This window comes from Rhinolophus hipposideros (assembly GCF_964194185.1).
Source record: "Rhinolophus hipposideros genome assembly, chromosome: X".
NCBI classification, from domain to species: Eukaryota; Metazoa; Chordata; class Mammalia; order Chiroptera; family Rhinolophidae; genus Rhinolophus; species Rhinolophus hipposideros.
The window spans coordinates 126,813,726-126,835,381 of NC_138046.1; the positions used below are offsets into that span (position 1 = coordinate 126,813,726).

At 56.3% G+C, this 21,656-nt stretch overlaps 1 protein-coding gene across 1 annotated transcript in view; it reads left to right on the plus strand.

The window, feature by feature from the left end:
- The window catches only part of DHRSX (dehydrogenase/reductase X-linked), a 127,506-nt gene extending 108,026 nt beyond the window's left edge, over positions 1–19,480 (plus strand). Inside the window, exons 6-8 of the mRNA XM_081042761.1 lie at positions 5,007–5,214; positions 15,663–16,584; positions 16,835–19,480. Coding sequence (XP_080898887.1) covers positions 5,007–5,214; positions 15,663–15,866 — 412 coding nt within the window. The 3' untranslated portion in view covers positions 15,867–16,584; positions 16,835–19,480. The remainder of the gene's footprint in view (positions 1–5,006; positions 5,215–15,662; positions 16,585–16,834) is intronic.
- The last annotated feature ends 2,176 nt before the right edge of the window (positions 19,481–21,656 follow it).

Genomic DNA, 21,656 nt, shown 5'->3' on the forward strand with positions numbered 1-21,656 from the left:
CGTTGTCTCATTTCTCATTTCGCTTTTCTGAATCATCGAGTTCATTTATTTCATTTTTTACATCCTTATTTTCTTACTAAGAGCCTTTGTCCATAAGAGGTGTTGAATTTCAGTGAGGGCTTTACTTGCATGTAATACGACGGCTATGGTTTCTTTCTTTCAATCTCTGAATGTGTTAAACTCTTACTATTGTGAATTACACGCCTGGATTTTCTCATAACTTGCGAGACGTGACTGAGGTAGAAAGGATGAGGGGAAGAGATCATTAGCCACGTCAAACCACAAGCACGCTGGTGGGGCTCTATTGCTATCAGATAAAATGAACTTTAAAGGGGGAAAAAAAACCAATAGAAACTTGGGACGCAGAGAAGGACGGCTGCTTACTGACAGTGACATGCTGTACCATGAAAGCGTCCCATTTTTAATCTGTGTGCACCCAAAAGATAGTCCCGAGCCATAGGAAGCAGACATTGACACAAATCCTGCATCAGCATGGAAGACAGGGGAACACACCTTTCCCCCAAAACATTGAAAATTCAAAGGATGTCAAAACCATTCAGCAAGGGGGATGAAATCTTAGCATCATCTCCTGTCACACACGTAAACTAAAGGTTGTCTGTAGAGGTCCACACCCCACAATTGGGGAGCAGGTATTTTGCCCCAACAGAAGTGGTGCGTTAGACCCCCCCCAAGAATGTGTTCCACAGACTTCAAGTCAAGGGGACCCCATCCCAGCCCTCTGGCCCCCATCGTGTGGGTCCCAGCCGGTCGCTAGGGATGGCATAGCGACAAGCCCCGAGACGCTGGCCCAGGTGGGCAGTGAGACCCCACGGAAATTTCCGCCCCCTTAGGGGGCCACAGCGAGGTCGTGGGCAGGCAGTGTGGACCGGGACCCCGCCTTTGTTAGGGTCTGAGAGCGGGGTGTCTGTGAGTTCCCCGGGTCACTATTGGCGGGTTGAAAGCACAAGCGTGGGAACACGGGGGGAGGGAGGGAGAATTGGGGGTCACCTGGGATTTATGCAGTTTCAGGCCTTATCCGGCTCTTTTACTGGTAGCTGCGGTAGGTTTATTCGAGATGGGGTCTCTGAGACGGAGACTCTGCCATGGAACGCTTCCTCACAACCCCAGTGCAAGGGAGCCATGCGTTTGTCATGAAAAACAAACCCGAAAAATCTCCACCCTTAGGGAAATTGAGAAATGAACAACTAAACACCCCCTGGGTCCATCGGAGGGGCTGGACATGGGCGTGAAGGGGCACAGGGATGAGGGGCGAGGGGCGGGGAAGAGGGAGGAGGGGAGGGGTGAGGGCGGTGACAGGGGGTGAGGGGCGGGGACGATGAGTGGGGGCGGGGCGAGGGGCGGGGAAGAGGGGTGATGGGCGGGATGAGGGGTGGGGATGAGGAGAGGGGCGGGGACGAGGAGTGGGGGCGGGGTGAGGGGCGGGGAAGAGGGAGGAGGGGAGGGGTGAGGGCAGTGACAAGGGATGAGGGGCGGGGACGATGCGTGGGGGCGGGGCGAGGGGTGGGGAAGAGGGGTGATGGGCGGGGACGAAGGGTGGGGCGGGGCGAGGGGCGGAGACTAGGAGTCATGGGCGGGATAAGGGATGAGGGGTGGGGACGAGGGGTGATGGGCAGGATGAGGGGTGAGGGCGGTGACAAGGGATGAGGGGCGGGGACGAGGGGTGATGGGCGGGGACGAAGGGTGGGGGCGGGGCGGGGACAAGGGGTGATGGGCGTGGTGAGGGATGAGGGGCGGGGACGAGGGGTGATGGGCGTGGTGAGGATGAGGAGCGGGGACGAGGGGTGATGGGCGTGGTGAGGGATGAGGGGCGGGGACGAGGGGTGATGGGCAGGATGAGGGATGAGGGGCGGGGACGAGGGGTGATGGGCGTGGTGAGGGATGAGGAGCGGGGACGAGGTGTGATGGGCAGGATGAGGGATGAGGGGCGGAGACGAGGGGTGATGGGCGCGGACGAAGGGTGGGAGTGGGGCGGGGACAAGGGGTGATGGGCGTGGTGAGGGATGAGGGGCGGGACGAGGGGTGATGGGCGTGGTGAGGGATGAGGGGCGGGACGAGGGGTGATGGGCGTGGTGAGGGATGAGGGGCGGGACGAGGGGTGATGGGCGTGGTGAGGGATGAGGGGCGGGACGAGGGGTGATGGGCGTGGTGAGGGATGAGGGGCGGGACGAGGGGTGATGGGCGTGGTGAGGGATGAGGGGCGGGACGAGGGGTGATGGGCGTGGTGAGGGATGAGGGGCGGGGACGAGGGGTGATGGGCGGGGACGAAGGGTGGGAGCGGGGCGGGGACAAGGGGTGATGGGCGTGGTGAGGGATGAGGGGCGGGGCAAGGGGTGATGGGCGTGGTGAGGGATGAGGGGCGGGGCAAGGGGTGATGGGCGTGATGAGGGATGAGGGGCGGGGACGAGGGGTGATGGGCAGGATCGAAGGGCGGGGTGGGGGCGGGGCGGGGACAAGGGGTGATGGGCGTGATGAGGATGAGGCGCGGGGACGAGGGGTGAGGGCGGGGACAAGGGCGAAGGGGCGGGGACGGGGGGTGATGGGCGTGGTGAGGGATGAGGGCGGGGACGAGGGGTGATGGGCGTGGTGAGGGATGAGGGGCGGGGACGAGGGGTGATGGGCGGGGCGAGGGCGGTGACAGGGGGTGATGGGCGGGGACAAGGGGTGATGGGTGGGGTGAGGGGTGGGGGTGAGGGGCGGGGACAAGGGGTGATGGGCGGGGACGAAGGGTGGGGGCGGGGCGAGGGGCGGGGCGTAGGAGTCATGGGCTGGATGAGGGGCGAGGGCGGTGACAAAGAATGAGGGGCGGGGATAAGGGGTGATGGGCGGGGTGAGGGGTGGGGTGAGGGGCGGGGACAAGGGGTGATGGGCGGGGACGAAGGGTGGGGGCGGGGCGAGGGGCGGGGACTAGGAGTCATGGGAGGGATGAGGGGCGAGGGCGGTGACAAGGGATGAGGGGCGGGGACGAGGGGTAATGGGCGGGATGAGGGATGAGGGGAGGGGACAAGGGGTGATGGGCGGGATGAGGGATGAGGGGTGGGGACGAGGGGTGATGGGCAGGATGAGGGATGAGGGGCGAGGGCGGTGACAAGGGATGAGGGGCGGGGACGAGGGGTGATGGGTGTGATGAGGGATGAGGGGCGGGGACGAGGGGTGATGGGTGTGATGAGGGATGAGGGGCGGGGACGAGGGGTGATGGGCGTGATGAGGGATGAGGGGCGGGGACGAGGGGTGATGGGCGGGATGAGGGATGAGGGGAGGGGACGAGGGGTGATGGGCGGGATGAGGGATGAGGGGTGGGGACGAGGGGTGATGGGCAGGATGAGGGATGAGGGGCGAGGGCGGTGACAAGGGATGAGGGGCGGGGACGAGGGGTGATGGGTGTGATGAGGGATGAGGGGCGGGGACGAGGGGTGATGGGTGTGATGAGGGATGAGGGGCGGGGACGAGGGGTGATGGGCGTGATGAGGGATGAGGGGCGGGGACGAGGGGTGATGGGCGGGATGAGGGATGAGGGGAGGGGACGAGGGGTGATGGGCGGGATGAGGGATGAGGGGTGGGGACGAGGGGTGATGGGCAGGATGAGGGATGAGGGGCGAGGGCGGTGACAAGGGATGAGGGGCGGGGACGAGGTGTGATGGGCAGGATGAGGGATGAGGGGCGGGGACGAGGGGTGATGGGCGTGATGAGGGATGAGGGGCGGGGACGAGGGGTGATGGGCGTGGTGAGGGATGGGGGCGGGGACGAGGGGTGATGGGCGGGATGAGGGATGAGGGGTGGGGACGAGGGGTGATGGGCGTGGTGAGGGATGAGGGGCGGGGACGAGGTGTGATGGGCGGGGACAAGGGGTGATGGGCGTGATGAGGGATGAGGGGCGGGGACGAGGGGTGATGGGCGTGATGAGGGATGAGGGGCGGGGACGAGGGGTGATGGGCGTGATGAGGGATGAGGGGCGGGGACGAGGGGTGATGGACAGGATGAGGGACGTGGTGCGGGGACGAGGGGTGATGGGCAGGATGAGGGACGCGGGGCGGGGACGAGGGGTGATGGGCAGGATGAGGGATGAGGGGTGGGGACGAGGGGTGATGGGCGTGGTGAGGGATGAGGGGCGGGGACGAGGGGTGATGGGCGTGATGAGGGATGAGGGGCGGCGACGAGGGGTGATGGGCGTGATGAGGGACGAGGGGCGGGGACGAGGGGTGATGGGCGTGGTGAGGGATGAGGGGCGGGGACGAGGGGTGATGGGCGGGATGAGGGATGAGGGGCGGGGACGAGGGGTGATGGGCAGGATCGAAGGGCGGGGTGGGGGCGGGGCGGGGACAAGGGGTGATGGGCGTGATGAGGATGAGGCGCGGGGACGAGGGGTGAGGGCGGGGACAAGGGCGAAGGGGCGGGGACGGGGGGTGATGGGCGGGATGAGGGATGAGGGGCGGGGACGAGGGGTGATGGGCGTGGTGAGGGATGAGGGGCGGGGACGAGGGGTGATGGGCGTGGTGAGGGATGAGGGGCGGGGACGAGGGGTGATGGGCGTGGTGAGGGATGAGGGGCGGGGACGAGGGTGATGGGCGTGGTGAGGGATGAGGGGCGGGGACGAGGGGTGATGGGCGGGGACGAAGGGTGGGGGCGGGGACGAGGGGTGATGGGCGTGGTGAGGGATGAGGGGCGGGGACGAGGGGTGATGGGCGGGGACGAAGGGTGGGGCGGGGCGGGGACAAGGGGTGATGGGCGTGGTGAGGGATGAGGGGCGGGGACGAGGGGTGATGGGCGGGGACGAAGGGTGGGAGCGGGGCGGGGACAAGGGGTGATGGGCGTGGTGAGGGATGAGGGGCGGGGCAAGGGGTGATGGGCGTGGTGAGGGATGAGGGGCGGGGCAAGGGGTGATGGGCGTGATGAGGGATGAGGGGCGGGGTGAGGGGCGGGACGAGGGGCGGGCTGCAGAGTTTGCCCCGGCGGTGGGCGCTCACCCAGCCCCCGTTGTGCTCCTGCAGCAGCAGCTACTCCCCGCACGCCGCCTACGCACGGAGCAAGCTGGCCCTGGTGCTGTTCTCCTACCACCTGCAGGCTCTGCTGGGCGCCCAGGGCTGCCCCGTGACGGCCAACGTCGTGGATCCCGGCGTGGTCAACACAGACCTCTACAGGCACGTCTTCTGGGGCACGCGTCTCGTCAAGAAGATATTCGGCTGGTGGTTTTTCAAGGTGAGCGTCCACGTGCGCACGGGTCACGTCCGCGTCCGTCCCCCGTGGCCCCTCGGATGCCCCGCATGAGGCCACGTGTGCAGCGTTTCCTGCGGCCGCCACGCGGGGATGGGCTCGTGACGTCAGTCCCCGAAGTGTGGCCGTCCTCGCATCTCTGTCGCGGACACACACCCACGGGCAGCGTGGCCCCTGGTTGATTCATGCTGCTCTGGGTATTTTCCTACCAAGGAGGAAACACAGTGGGGCCCGTGGGGTGGGACCGACCTCAGCCGATTCCAAAGGCCTTGGCGATGCCCGTGGTTCTGAATGGACAGCTGGTCGGTTTCGGGATGTCATCCCTTCAAAGAAGGGAAGAGTTGGGGGTTCTGGTTCTGGTGGCTTCCTGGGCCCTTGAAGGGCATTTGAAGGGCACCGTCACTCTCCACCGTGTTTTTCCTTCCATCCCCTCCCGTTCAGGGATCAGTGCTTTGCACGCACACGTGTGTGAGGAGCCTTTGCACGGAGCGGTTGGTGTCATCACACACACCCTCATGCCCCCTCGGCAGCCTGAAGCAGGGAGCGTGCTGCCTCTGTTTGGCCGACTTGCCAAAGTCACACAAAGCGTCCCCTGCAGGACTCAGCTGGCTCCCAGCGGCCCCCAGCCCACAGGGCACCGGGCACCGGGCACCGACCTGGTGACATGGGCAGAGCTGGACGATGGTGGCTCCCCCACGGTGAGTGGACCACCCTGAGCTGGTGACGCCTGATGCCAGGGCCATCAGGGGCAGCCAGCAAAACACAAACGGGGTAACGACATGCACTGAGTACAGGAAGGCAGCTTAAACTGTGCAGGAGCCAGGACTGGGGACTGGCGGTCCCGCCACCTGTGGGTCCCTCCTGTTTCTGTTTGGTGCCCATCCTTCCCAGCCTGGGCTTGTCTGAGTGGGCTGTTACTGTTGTAGTACGCGGACAGCTGTGTTTCTTGAACCCGCTTTTTGGGACCTTTGGGTGGTTGCCCAGTGAGTGCCACAACTACAGCAAACGTTAACGTCTGGTCCATTTCCCTCCGGGAAAGATACAGCCTGACAACAATTCCTTTGTAGATACCTTGACTCCCCAAGGGACCCAACGTGCTACATGTGTTGCCATCATTTCAGAGACGAACACGGAAGGCACGCGGATGAAATGACCTGCCCTGGGTGGCACGGTACCGCTTGAGACGGTGGTATTTAGACGGTGGCATATGTGTCTACAATCGAGTCTTGAAGGGAGGTGGTTGCAGAGGGCATGCACGTGGGAAATCTGGTAGCCCAAATTTCCCAGAACTTTTCCTCAGACGTTTTATGTAAGATTTGTATTACAATGTAGGTAATGTGCAACATTGTATCAGTTTCAGTGATACATTTATAAACCTAAAGAAGTGGTCACCCTGAGAAGTCCAGCCACCACCTGACACTGTCCCTTGCTATCACATTGTTCTTGATTATATTCCCTATGCTGTACAATTACATCCCTGTGACTTACTTGTTTTGTACCTGGAAATTTGGACCTCTTCACCTTTTCCCCCCTTCTTTATTTTCTCTGTTACAGTTGACAGTCAATATTACTTTATATCAGTTTCATGTGTGCAGCATAGTGGTTAGACATTCCTATAACTTATGCAGTGACCCCCTGTAAGTCTAGTCCCCACCTGGCACTATGCATAATTATTATTATATTATTGATAATATGTGCTGTGCTTTACATCCCCGTGACTGTTCCGTAACTACCATTTTGTACTTCTTGGTCCCTTCCCCTTTTTCATTCACACCCTGAACCCCGTACTATCTATCCCCGAACAAATCTAGTCCCCCTATGACACCATATGTAGTTATTGCCATATGATTGACTATATTCCTTATGCTGTACCCTACGTCCCCTGACTATTGTGCGACAACCAATTTGTACTTCTTAATCCCGCTGCCTTTTTTCACCCAGCCCCCAGCCCCCTCCCATCTGGCAACCATATTTTTCTATTCCGTTCGTAGACCAGAGGCCATCGTTGCTTTTCAATTCCGATTTCTTTTCGTAAGCGGTAAGACGACGTGTGACTGACTGGACGATAACATTGGTTGCTCTTACTCAGCTACTTGCTGAGTCCCTCTGGCCGTCCTTCTATGGGGGGTGCAGGCGTGCGGGGAGCGATTGCCGATGTAGCTCATGGGACGTGGGCACAATCTCGGCCTCCACAACCTTGGCGAGTGGACAGCGTGAATTTCTCCCGGGCTGCAGGGTCGCAAAGATGAGACACGGGGCCTGGCAGGGCCCTGCAGGGGAGGGAGCTTTTAGGGAATGCCAGTGGTTGGCGTGGCGCTGCCACCTCTGCGTCCCCCGGCCCTGTGCTTTGGGCCCCCGGAAGAACCCAGATCCTGACAACTCTGCAAGGACAAATGCGGCCAGACGCCAGCATTTGGCTAAAATTATAGTCATCTCTCCATCACCAGGAGAGCTTTCCACGGCATCCCAACCCACAGCTTCCACTCCGCTGACTTCCCGTCTGCACGTCACTTAAAATCCCCCTTCCCTTCAGGAACATGACTTCTTGTGGGACTGGGTTGCTCGTGACCTTCGGCGATTTTTCTGTGGGGAGGGAAGTGCTGATTCAGAAAAAAACAACAGTAGGATATTCACATGTGCCTCGAGTCCCACATTTCCCCCCCACATTTCTTCTGCCTTGTGTTCTTCGAAAGGCGGCTGAGGCCAAAACGGAGTTAAAAGAGTTGATGTGTCTGTTGTTGTCCAGTCTCTCGGGCAGTTGTTTTCACCTCCGTGCGGTTCTATTGTTGGACGTCCGTGGTTTCCGGGCTAGTGAGCGTCGTGTGTGAAAATTTGCCGTGTAGTCTTTTTTCAACCCGATTCTCAGTGTGTCTGTTTGGGGGGAGTGACGTGCGATGATTCCGGCCGCTGGTTGTTATTTCCAGTGACACCTCTGCTTCCAGCTGGACCTGTGTGTCCCACATCCGTCCTCTTCTGCTGTCCCCAAAGGATGACAACCGCCATGTTGTGAATACTGACTGATGTCCCTTGTGGTCTGAGTGGATGGCGCTCTAGCAGCCAAGCAGTTCCCCCCATCCCCCCACTCTTAGTTTTCTTCACTTTCCTGTTGGACCTGATGACTTTTCCAGGACACCTTTTAGACGACGTGGAAATCGTGTAAACCCCAGTGTGTGGTGAGGACGTATCCGTTTGCTCGTCCCCTCTGTCTTCTTTCTGTACGTCTGGAGGTCGTCAGCTTTTGCACAGCTGGTACAACCCTTATAGCGTGAAGTGATTTTGTTGGTGGGGAGAGGGGAGTTTTCGCTCAACTGACGGAGCGTTGAACTGTCCAAGATTGCTGTTTCGTATCTGGGAATGAGTTGTCTCTCGTTTCGTCACATTTCCCTTGGTACCTATGGTGACGTGTTTAAAATAAGAAATATGTCTTTGGTCTCCTTCCCAGTTCCTGGCACGCAGCTCCTAAAACCTTCGGAATTCCTTGTGCCAACAGCCGTGAAGGTGTCTTTGGTTAACGAGGTGACTTTCGGACCCGACTTAAGGACGGGCGCTGGTTGCCTGGAGAACCAGCCAGCTGATTAGAGGGTTGGAACTTGCAGTCCCACCCCCTGACCCTCCTCAGAGAGGAGAAGGGTGAGGTGGAATCAGTCACCAGTGGCCAGATTTCATCAGTCGTGCCTGTGTCACGAAGCCACCATGAAAACGCAAAAGGACAGGGTTCGCAGAGCTCCCGGGTTGGTGACACGTGGCAATCTGGGAAGCCTGGCATGCCTGGAAAGGACACGAGGCTCTGTGCCCTGTGCTTCCCTTCCACCTGCCTGTTCCTGAGCTGTATTCTCTCATAATACACCGCGATCCAGTGAGGGGCCTGTTTTCCTGAGTTCTGTGTGCCGCTCCAGCAAATGAATCAAACCCAAGTAGGGGGGTCGTGGGACCCTCTGGTTTGTAGGCAGACGGTCAGAAGCACAGGTGACAACCTGGACTTGCAACGGACATGTGAAGGTGGGGGACAGTCTCGTGGGACCAGCCCTTCCCCTGTGGGGTCTGACGCCACCTGTCTCTGGGTCGGCTGTGGGAGAACGGAGTGGAATTGCAGGCTGGCCCTGAGCAGGGGGGTCCACCCACAGGACACACAGCAAAACCAGACACTGAGCAGCGAGTTCTGTGGTGGGGAAATTAGAGCCGTGCTTTAGCGGGCACCAAGCCAGGAGAACGGGAAGATATCGTGAAACCGCAAGCTCCCCACTGGGTTTTCATGGGGCGTTTTTAAAGGCAGAGATGGAGGCTTACAGGGGAGGGGTCGTGGGCGACGCTGGTTGGTTAGTCGTTGTGTTTTGTTTCCTCTGATTAATTTAGTTCCTGATTTCATCTTGTCTGGAGCCTTTGTCACTCTGGCTGGGTGATCTAACCAGGTGAGGCACCAAGATTCTGCAAAATGCCCCGTAATTGTCCATCTGTGACGGTATCTTTCAAGCACAAGGTGGGAACGAAACATCTTGAGACCACTCTTACTGTTTAAGCTCTCCTTGCTTTGCGCTTGCCTAGCTGCAGGGCTCTCTTTCCTGAAGCAACGCGCACTTTAAAACCCTTTTCCGGGAACGTGCTTTGCAGGCGGGTCTTCAGGGCGTGACGCATGCTTTCTGATCTTTGGCTGTAGCCACGGGAGAACCACGGCCATTGAATCACGTAGTTCAAGCCCAAGCCTGCGTGTGTAGACTGTGTGGTCTGACCCCTCATCGTGGTTACCGTGGGCTGCCTGTCTCGAGGACACTGCTCGGGTGGGAGAATTGCACGGTGGTGTGGGTGACAAACACAGACTTTGCACATGCCGCTCAGAATCGTAATGCTTCCAGAGGTGTCTTATAGGGCTCAGTAAATGCCCATACATTTGCCGTGGATTGCATTTATTCCTGATGGGTTTGGGGAGGTTTTGAGGTTGCTTTGTTTCTTTTGTGAATAGCGCTTGGGAGAAACGTTGCAAACGATGAATACAACCAAATAAAGACGATATTTAAAAGTTAGCAATTTCCCCGAGTGTTATGAAAAATAATAGAAATGGAACCACTTTTAAAATGAAGCCAGCTCACAGGACCGGCCTGGCACGTCTGACACCTCAAACCTGTGGATGTTGAAACAGGACAAAGTCACCTCAGGACGGGGCCTTAGCAACCTGGTGTCCCAAAGAACTGTTTGCAAAGACAACAAGAAAGGAGGTGTCGTGACTCCAGGACGGATGACTCTGGGCTGAAAATTAAAAACACTGTTTAGCATCGTGTCCCAGGTGGAGTGTGGAGACGAGTCAGATGCCCACAGGAAGGACGGGGCCACGACATAGCGGCCATTCAGACATCTCGTTCGCATCTCGTCCCAGCTGGGAGACGAGCTCTTTGAGACACAAAGTTGCTAAGGCCCCGTCCTGAGGTGACTTCGCGCTGTTTTAACAGCCACAGGTTTGAGGCGTCAGACAGGCCAGGCCGGCCCTCTGGGACGCCTTCACTTTAAAGTGGTCCAGAGGGCGAGCAGGACAGCGTTTGGACAACTGTCCAGACGTAAAATCGGGAGGCCTTGACTTCCCGACAATGGGAGGTGAAAGAGCAGACTCAAGGGTAATGGGGGGCATCCAACTTGGGAAATTGGGGGGATGTAGGTGTCTGCCCAAGAGATGTTGGGAAAATCACGGGCATATTATATGTGAAAGCCTTTCCCAAACTGTAAAGCCTTCCATAATTCTGTTCATTGTTCCCCCTCCAATCCTGCACCGCATGCAGCCTGATTCACAATACTTGTCAACCCCACCCTGAATTTTACTTCGTTTGCTTTTTATTTTAATTGAATGTTTCCCCCCACTGTTTGTGCCCAACTGTTGACCTGTGTCCCCTGACTATTCTACGCCGCACGGTGGCAACGAATGTTTTCAACGTGGACTCACTTGGTCCCGGGAGCCCACGAAACCCCGGTGAGCGTTCAATAAACGTCCGTTGTCGCCGAACTGAATTGAGATGACTGTCACAGCTCCCGGCTGTCACATGTCCACCACACACCCTGCGTGCCCTTCGCTCTGATAAAACCAGCACTCGAGTGAGGCTTCACGTTTCACACACCTTCTGCCCTCATCCAAGTCTCTACGGAGTATCATTTAAGAAACAACAACAAGAAGCGGTGGATAAAACGGGGTGTGGTATGGAGGCCAGAAGGAGCGTCACGCCGGGTACCTTCTCATCTATTCTGAGGCTCGTTTCCCAGCACGTGGCACCGGGAAACTCACTTCACGGTTCTGACAATGTGGGGACAGCAGCTGCTGATGACAGCCCCCTGGGGACAGGTGGCCCCCGTCTGCTGGTTCATCAATCTGCACTTGAGGTTGATGAGATAGGAGACAGTTCAGACTTTGCTGGCTGGTCGGGTCTCTTCCCTATATGCTTGTCCTTTCTCTGGCTCCTTTTTTTTTTGGAAAATAATCCTTTAAAAGTGCAAAAAGCGTTCTCGGTGACGCAGCTACAGTGGCCGTCTTCCTGCTTGACACGTTTCCTGGTTGTAGAAGTCTCCCCAACCCACCCTCTGTGTGCACAGCCCAGCCTCTGCAGCGTGTGCTATGGCCGAGGATATTGACCTGGGTGCCGCTGCCCTTGGTATGACCTTCAACTTCTCCCCACCGTGGACACACGACCAGCAGTCTCTGAGCCTCGGATCCGTCCCTGTAAAATGGGCGTGTTGGGGCTCGGCCCCACGCCTGCCTGTAATCTTCACCGTCACCCCAGTGTTGCTTAATATCTATGCTCTGCAGTCGTGTTTCCTCCACCTGCCGAAAGCTTTTCACTCCTACGACTTCATTGGTTCCTCGCAATAACGCGTGGGGAAAGCTTGTTCTGTGATTCCTGATTTCCAGGGGAGGGAACAGAGGCCTAAAGAAGTGGGGTTCGCAGGCTCGGGCTTGTGCTGCGTGTGTAGGCGTGCTGACACGCACACGTGCCGCTCAGCATTTATCCAGACGTCCTCCGTTCACACTGGCGTGCTCTGATGGGCGATGATTAGACTGGTGACGTCAGATGGAAGGGGACAGAAGAGTAAGCACGCGACACCACCTTTTTCATGAGCTGTCAAAACACGTAGGATTAAAGATTAGCAATGAAATCGCATTTCCTCCACCTTCCTTGGGGGCACAAGGGTTTGAGAGGGTCTGCAGGGATCGTGGTGGCTTTTTATTTAACCTGGCCTCTGTCCTGCACGTCACCACGTGCTGGTAGGATAAGTGGGTGCAATGACTGCACGCAGGCTCTTTTTCTGCCCGTCCCGTGTGGCTGCTCAGGGCCAGCCTCTGCGTGTGTGTGAATACGTGGGTATGTGTGTGCACATGGGTATATGTGTGTGCACGTGAGTCTCTGCACGTGTGTGTGCATGCACATAAGTGTGTGGGCATGTGGGTCTGTGTGTGGTTGCGGGAGTGGGCTTCCCCCAGAAACGCCGTTGTCAGGTAGAATTTCATACCATCCCGTCGCCCTGGCAGAGGGGTGCAGGCTGCAGTGGTGACGGACGAGCGAATTGGGAAACAAACGTATTCCGGGGGCTAATTTAATGATGTGTTTGCAGCATGAAATATAAAGGGATGGGAGCTTCGGACGCCTCAGAAATGCAGAGCTGGTTCCTGTGAACTCGACCTACGGGAGGAAAGAGGGCCGTAGATGGAGTTTGATCATTTGACCAATGACTAAATCATGGCTTCGCGGTGAAGCCCCAGGAAATGTCCAGGCACTCATCCCCAGGGGGAAACGTCCTGGTGGGGGCACAGATTAATGTGCAGGGCGTGTGACGCCCCCTCTCTGTGTGCCCGAGGCCGCTTATCTGCGGGTTCTGCTCTGTATCCTTTATCATAAAACTGGAATCCCAAGTAGAGTGAGTCTTCTCCGAACAGCACCGATCGGTTCTTGGTATCTGTGAGTCGACCCCAGATGACGGTGAACAGAACCAGTTGGACCCAGGCTAATAGACGTGCACAAGAAGGAATATCCCACAGCCCATTGCCGGTCACAGAGATGTCACCTAACCTCTAAGTGAAGCCCCAAACCATACCTAACGTGAAAACCTGAAACAAATGGGAGTCCCATACACATCTCAGAGGGATGAATTACAAAAAGCAAGGTCGTCCTTTCCCAGCCCTCGTAGCCCAGCTCAGGACGCCCTCCCATTGCAGGCAGGGTCACGCGCGCTCAGCAGGGGCGGCGTACACACACCAGTCACCTGCCCCACTCGTCTTGGGCATGTGGGAAGACACGTAGGAGGACACCGTGACTCTGGTGAAAACTCACACAGATGTGGAGGGGACCTGCAAACCCCACACGGACAGGGATCCCGGCTGGGAGTCCATTGTTTTCTTCTCACAAACGAAATCACCGCCTGCTGTGTAGCCCTCTCTTGAGTTATGGGGTCTCTTTCTCCAGAATCACTGACCTAACGACTTCACAGGAAACCCAGAATCTGTCGTCAGGGGGTCAGAAATGTGGGGGTGGCATCCCGAATGGGGCACTTGGGGGAGCTGAGGAGTTACAGACGCAGGGACCTTGCTAAGTCTGGTTCAGTCTCAAGATCGAACCACCAGACAACTAGTTGGGGTGGAAAGAAGACGCTCATCAAAGCCACTGTCCCAGGAAGTTGGGGCAACTCAGCGTCCAGTCATTATGCAGGGTATGGAGATGTCCCCTTCCGAAAGCAAAACAGTTCTGTTTCTTTTGTCCGGGAGGGCGTTTTATCTCTTGACCACATCAGAAAAGATTGTACCAAGAAGTGGGACGTGAGAAACCGCTGGTTCCACACTGATGGACCACTTAAGCATTAGGATTTGGGGAAGTGGGAGGTATCGCCCCAGTGTGTTTAAAAGCTGCAACTTACAACCAAGAGGAGCTGAGAAAACCGTTGTTAACACTTACGAGGAGTCTCCACCAGCCTCTTGCCGAGTACACGTGTATCACATGCACACCCCGTACAGCTCCCGTTATTACACACCGAGATGTGTCAGTTATACACTCGTGGGGGAAACACCCTCACTGAATCCTGTACAGATGAACCCCTTGCTAGAGTGACATGAAAGGGCCGTCCCCAAAAGGCAGAGAGTCACCTTCATGACCACCTCCTCCCCTGCTGGTGTCACCCTTACGCCCACCCCACCCATGGGAACCCGGGGTTTCCCATCACGTACATCTTCCCCTCTCCAGACTGCTGCGAACCCTCAGCTCCTCCTCCGACGGATTCCCAGAGGCCCCTGCTTACCAGTCACATCCTCCCTCTAGAAGAGCCGACTGTCGCTGCCTTGAGGGGCCCCGCGCTGTGAAAGGAGAGGTTTACCTGAGCTTCCCTTGGCGATTTTTTTTTCCCTTGGTGATTTTCCACCGCATCCGCATTCAGTGTTGTGGGCGGCTTGCTACCCTGCCTGGAAGGGGACGAGGTGCTTTTCTCACTGACCTCACCTTTAAATGAGCAGCCTGTGCACCCATCCCACGCAGCTGTGGTGTCAAGGACGCTGGGAGGTTCCCTCGTCTTTGAGTGTAAGTGCCCAGGTGACACAGGCAATGACAATTTGGACTCGTCATCATCGAGAAAATGTCAGCGTTGGGTTGTGGCCTCCCTGCAAAAGTCACCCATCGTCCTGTGATAATATAGTCTAAAAGGCACAGCAGAAGGTCCAAGGTTGGGTGAGGTGAGTGGATTTCCAAAAGTTTATTCCAGGAGATAAGCCCCTCTCAGGTCCCTATCACAGTGCTAAGACGATAAGAGGAAACGCTGTTGGTATCTGGGTATTGAGTGGTTGCCAGGACGACCCGTGGGTTCCCACAATTTATGATCCCTTGAGTGTGTCCTGCTTGTTACACACCCACTGATTCTTGGTCCCACTGGCCACTCTCAAGGGCCACGTCCCAACACGGCTGGCTGCCTTCCATCTTCACAGATCTCTGCCTTTTGAACTTCTCTTTGAACTTGACTTTTCCTAAGCCTGTGTCCACGCCCCGTCCAAACTCGCCTCGCTTCCTCAAAACCAGAAGTTTTCTGCACCCCACGTTTCCTCTGACACTCAGGGAGGCCTCCAGATGTTGAGGGCCTGTGCGCTCCCAGCCAATGAATAAAGCATCTTGGTTTTCATAGTCGTTGACTGAATATTTGCATCAAGGCACTTGACGGGCATCTGCCTCTCAAAGTGGGTGACCCCAACGGGGCAATCCGATCCCCGTGGGTGTGTGTCCCTGTGGACGGGGGATGGAAAGCAGCCCAGCAGCCATGGGGCTGTGACTCTGTGACTGAGCGAGGCTGCTCGTCCTGGCTTTCTGCAGGAGTGTTGGGTCCCAGGGATAGTGTGGTGTCGGCCCCACTGTCTCCGGGGGTGACATTGACAACGCACTGCTCTGCTTTCACGGTCGGCACATCCTTGTCATACTTTCTTCTCCCCACAGACCCCGGATGAAGGAGCCTGGACCTCCGTCTATGCAGCAGTCACCCCAGAGCTGGAAGGAGTGGGCGGCCGCTACCTTTACAACGAGAAAGAAACCAAGTCGCTCGAGGTCACGTATGACCTAAAGCTGCAACGACAGCTGTGGGCCAGAAGTTGCTCGATGACCGGTGTCCGGGACGTGACCCAGGAGGTCTTCTCACGATAGCGGCCATGTAGGGAGGCCTGGCCCTCAGCCGAGCACACGCAGGTCTATGAAGGATCTCATGGCCCTATGTGACACGCTCGCCTGCCGTCGGTGACCTGTCCCCAAAAGTCTCCTGGTGGCAGCCCTGCCTCTGTGGGAAGGCAACTTGCTAAAGAAACATTGAGTGTAATTCTGAGCAGGTCGACCTAAGCCTTAAATCCCCAAGTGTCAAATTGTCCCAGGTGCCATGAAAAATTAAATCCTGTGGTTTCCTTGCTTAGCGCACCGTGGTCAGGCAGGCTCAGGGAGAAACGTCCTATGTGACACGGACACTTTCAAGACCCAGTGTGGGGACACTGGGGCTATGAGGGTCCTATCGTGGTTCTCCATCTCTCCTCATCATTCTGGAGACCTGGCATTGATGCGTACGTCCTACCAAAGGAGAGACACAGCCTTCCTCAGCTGGGATCAAGGCTGCTGTGCCCACCCAGCTTCCATCCCACCAACCTGGTAGGGGCCCGTCCACAGCTGCTCCTTGCAGCCCTAGCAGGTGCAAACACGGCCTCGGCCCATGATTCACATATATGTCCCTGACCCTTAGGGATTGTTTGCGTGATGATAGAGGAAGGGGCCAGGAGGCCACTCACCATGGGGTCTGTAGGACAATAGGGCTCAGGACACCACTCACCATGGGGTCTATAGGACACTAGGGGCCAGGACACCACTCACCATGGGGTCTGTAGGACAATAGGGCCCAGGACACCACTCACCATGGGGTCTGTAGGACACTAGGGGCCAGGACACCACTCACCATGGGGTCTGTAGGACACTAGGGGCCAGGACACCACTCACCATGGGGTCTGTAGGACACTAGGGGCCAGGACACCACTCACCATGGGGTCTGTAGTATAATAGGGGCCAGGACACCACTCACCATGGGGTCTGTAGGACGCTAGGGGCCAGGACACCACTCACCATGGGGTCTGTAGGACACTAGGGGCCAGGACACCACTCACCATGGGGTCTGTAGGACACTAGGGGCCAGGAAACCACTCACCATGGAGACTCTAGGACAGGGACACAGACAAGTGCTGTGTACTAGTCACCATGGTTGTTTTGGACAAGGGCAAGGTTATTGCCGAACCTATTGGTTTCCTCATTTATCCTTCTGTATCTTCAGTCACAGGCCCTAAACCCCCAGGAGCCAGAAGAGGCAGGAGAGACTGTCCCCTGAAGCCCCCAGAGGGAGTGTGTTGCTTGGACACCTTGATGCCAGACTCCTGGATTGCAGAGCTGGGTGACGATGGATTCCTGTTGTTTTCAGCCACCAACAGATTGATAGTTATTTGTTCCAGGAAGCTCATACTTATTTTACCATTTCAGGCTGCTCTGTGGGCACTTCCCTTGGCATCAGGCCCAGCCTTCCTCACCCACCAGTCAGGCAAGGAAGGCTCAATCCTGTTTCTGGGGATGGATACTGGAGTTCCAATTTATAGCATGGAACGATGGGCCTCTCAAATACTCCTGAAACGACACCATATGTATCTTGCTGTTCAACACCATGAATTTCAAGACCACTAACCACTGGTCAGCTAACTGTCCATTCCCTGAATTGGCCAAAATCCCACCATGACCCAGTACATCCATTGGGATCCCAACCCACAGCTGTTGCAGTGTGGCATGTACAGCAGACGTGGGAGGGTGCAGACGCTTTGCCACTTGCTGCTCAGTGCTTCTCACATGGACGGAGCAGCCACCTTAAGCAATTTCATCATCAGCCATCCTTCTGGAACAGAGTGTTACTTAATGGGCTCTGATTGCAACGGCTCAGGCGTGGGGTATGTGAGAAAGTCAGGAGTGGGCTTCCTTCCATCTCCTGCTCCCGAGGCATGGCGCTTGTCTGGGTGGTAAGCTCTAAACAAAAGTGCATCTAATCAAAGATGCTGAAAATGTTCCTTGGAGGTCCTGTAAGGCTGGTGGTCTGGCTCTCACCGGGGAACCTCTGCTAACAACTCAGATTTCCAGGTTTCATTCCTCTGCGTGCCAGTGTTTATGGAGAGCTCTTAAGCCATCCTCTTGTTGAACCAGCTTCCAGTTCTGGGAACGGGCACCTCCTCAGACTTCCCAGAGGTTCTCCTAAGCCCTAGAGCCCAGACTCACATGTTTGCGCGACTAGAGTGACTCTCCATATTAAACCAAGACGGAGATGCGCCTGATATCTCCAGACGGCCAGGACTATGCACCAGAAACCACAGTCTTGACATCTGGGAAGCCCCCAACCTTGGAGCATTTGCACATCATCAGAGAGTCCGGGATAGCTAGAGGCCATGGTACACTTATGCCAAAGATGGTCCCAAGTACAGGCTGAGGCGGGGGGTGACAGGAAGGGTCCCGGCCAAGCCGATGTCCTCCATCGCTGAGAGCCCACCACGCGTGCTGACACCTGACATGCCACAACCCCCAGGGTGGGCAGATGGGCTCTGAGAGAAGTGGCATCTTGGAGGACCCTGGCCTCAGGTGGACCCCCCCCCCTTGCTGCATGACAGCCAGCCCTATGTTATCGTTTGTCCCTGGGAGACAGACACCGTGGTTCTGAGAAGTTGGTGTGTGCCCCTCGACACCCGATCAGACCTTCCTGGAGCTCAGAGACACTTCCCAGCTTCTACAGAGAGCACGTAAGGCTGAATTCACAGCATGGCGGGCACTGGGGACCCTGGGTTTGTGCCTGTCCTTGATGTCCCATGCACCTGGGATAGCCTCCGTGCACCAGACTGGAAGGCTTTTCACCCCTGGGTGAGACCGATGCAATACTTGTACCTCTGATGCGTGTGGCTTGTCAGTCAATCAGCTCTTGTGTGTCCCCCTGATGTGACATCAGTTAGTTTTGTTCAGGTCCTGCAGTGGGAGGGACGCCCTCATTCACTCACCTACTCATCCCTTCATTCACCGTCTCATCCTTCATTCATCTACTCATCCCTTCTTTTACCCACTCATCCCTTCATTCACTCACCCAACCCTTCATTCACCCTCTCATCCCTTCATTCACTCATTTGATCAGCAGGTATGTGTTGACCATGACTACACAGCCAGCACTGAGGAAGCATTCAGCTCAGTGGCGAATGGCTTCTCCTCCAGGGGCTGGGGCCTGTGGTGGAGGGATTGATGGCCCCCAGACAGGACAGGTCCTCACCCTGGAATCTGGGGCCGTCCCTCTGTGTGCCCTCAGGGAACTTTCAACAGGGAACATTGGTTCTGCACAGGCTGGTCTGCGCAGGACACGTCTCAGTTTGAGCTCCTTTTGTCGAGACGCCAACCACATTATGTGTGTGTGTATATCATGAACATGTGGCCTGGGGACCTGTTTTCTTGGCTAAGAGGACATGAGACCTGGCTCTCTCCCAGGAGGAGAGCCCGGGACCCCTAGAGGCCATGGTACACTCATGCCAAAGATGGCATGCGCCTCTATTTTGCAGTTTTTATGTTTCTAGTCGTAGCCTTCCATGTTCCTCATTTCTATACCGTCCCTCTTGTAAAATATGGAGTACAGTCCTTAGTTCTCTCTCTCTCTAGCCAACGGGTTACTTCAAAGGGTACTTTTAAATCTCCAAATACGTGGTACTAAAAATAGTCATTTCACTGGTGTGTCCGGTAGTGTATTAAGAAGTCCGTGTTTTCTAATTCACCAGGACCTCTGTGTCTTCTCCTTCAAAGACCCCGTGGTATGCGTGCTCCACTGTGGGGCCACGTGTGTGGGTGCCGTGCAAAATTTTCATTCAGAGTACCCTGCGGAAAAAAGGGTAGCATGGAGCTTGAGAGGACCGTTTTTTTGTTGTTGTTGTTGTTATTTTAGGAAGGAGAATATTCACTTTATTTTTATTTTTATTTTATTTTTGGAGGTATGAGTGGCAGGTCCAAATCGTGTGTGTTTTACGTGTAGGGTTTTGATTGTCTCTTGCCAGCTACATACCTTGGGCAAATGGTGTCCTTCCAGCCTGCTCGATGGGCCTTCTTATGGTTCTAAAACTCAGAGCAGAGGGTGGATCTGAAAGGGTTGGAAGGCTGCAAAGGGTCTTTCCTGCGTGAGTCCTGCTGCCGTGGTGGGTTCCGTCCGAGACACGCGCGTGGATTGACTTGGCCTTCCTTCCCGAGGTCACAGGGTGCTGTCAGTGATGGTGGTGCTCTGCGGGGTGTATGGAAAGGTGGGGACACCTCCCACTGGCACTTAGCAGCTAGAGGCCAGCGTGTTAGACTTGTCACAAAGCACAGGACAGCGATACAGCGTCCCCACACCCCTGTGACTGCTCAGTGTCTGCCCACATGTCCACGTGGGCAAGAAACCTCTTTGTCATTAGCCCACACCTAGAACTATACTCTGTTCACGTATAAATGCCCGAGACTGAACTTTCCAGGCCCGTGACCTATCCACGAATAGATTGTCCTCAGGGAGCTTGTTCAGCGTTTTGGGAAATGCAGGCGTCAGGTGATGGCATTTGAGTTACCAGAATAGCACGCCTGGGGCCACCTCTGTCTGCAGCCAGCATCTCCCTGGGAATCTAGCACTTACGGACAGACCCCTTACCTTTTCATCGTCTCCAGAGGGTGGTGGAGGCCTGAGCCCTGATGTCACATGCAGGACACTTTATTATAAATTGCATTCTGTGGACGTTATCTGCGATTACTAAACGTGTCTGTAGGGATCGTCTCTGTGACTTTGTCTTAGGAGAGGAAAGGGGGCCTTAGAAACATGTTAACACTCATCCCTACAATGGAATATTATGTGGCCGTGAAAAAGGGAGGAGGGGCTGCTACATGCCACACCATGGGCGAACCTCCAAACATCATACAGGGCGACTGGTTAGCTCAGTCGGTTAGAGCGCGAGCTCTCAACAACAAGGTTGCCAGTTCAATTCCCACATGGGATGGTGGGCTGTGCCCCCCTGAAAACGGCGACTGGACTTGGAGCTGATGGGTCCTGGAGAAACACACTGTTCCCCAATATTCCTGAATTAAATTGGAAAAAAAACAAACAAACCACAAGACATCATACAGGAAGGAAGCCATGCGTGAGAGGTCATGTGTGGTAACATCCCATTGCTACAAAGTATGCAGAAGAGACAGGAAGCGGACTAGTAGCTACCAGGGGCTGGGGGAGGGGAGTGACCACTTGACTGGGGACAGGGTCTCTTTATGGGGTGATGTCTTGGAACTAGACAGAGGTGACGGTCACACAACATTGGGAGCATGATAAATGCCACTGGACTGTGTACTTGAGTGGCTAACGTTAGGTTATGTGACTCTCACGTCAATAAAATAATGTGTCGTGAGGAGGACACAAAGCCCCTTCACGGCTGGCTATGCCTTCTCCCCCTGCGGCCCCCCCAACACACACACACACACACACACACACCAGCTCCGCACGGGGGCTGCTTTGACCTGGACCGAACTGCTCAGTGCTCACTTCCTCTCCTAAGTCCGTCACGTTCAGATTGCATAAGGAATTCACCCCTTGGGGCAGCTTTTCTGAACACTGATTTGCAGCAGGGCAAGGTCATGTTTGCAGAGATGGCCAGGCCGCTAATTATGGCGTTGGCTCTGTCCGCTGACGCATCCACATGAGCTGCCGAGATCATCCTGATTTACCAAGAATGGGGTGTACGCCCAAGTCTCACCCTCCCCCCACCCCAAGCTCAGTGCTTGTCACAGAGATGGACCAGCCCTCCAGCTCATGTGTCTTTGGTTAAATCTGATCAAACATAACACGAGTGTTAGTTGCCTTTTCAGAACAGGTTGGGTCCCAAGAAGTGGGGATGT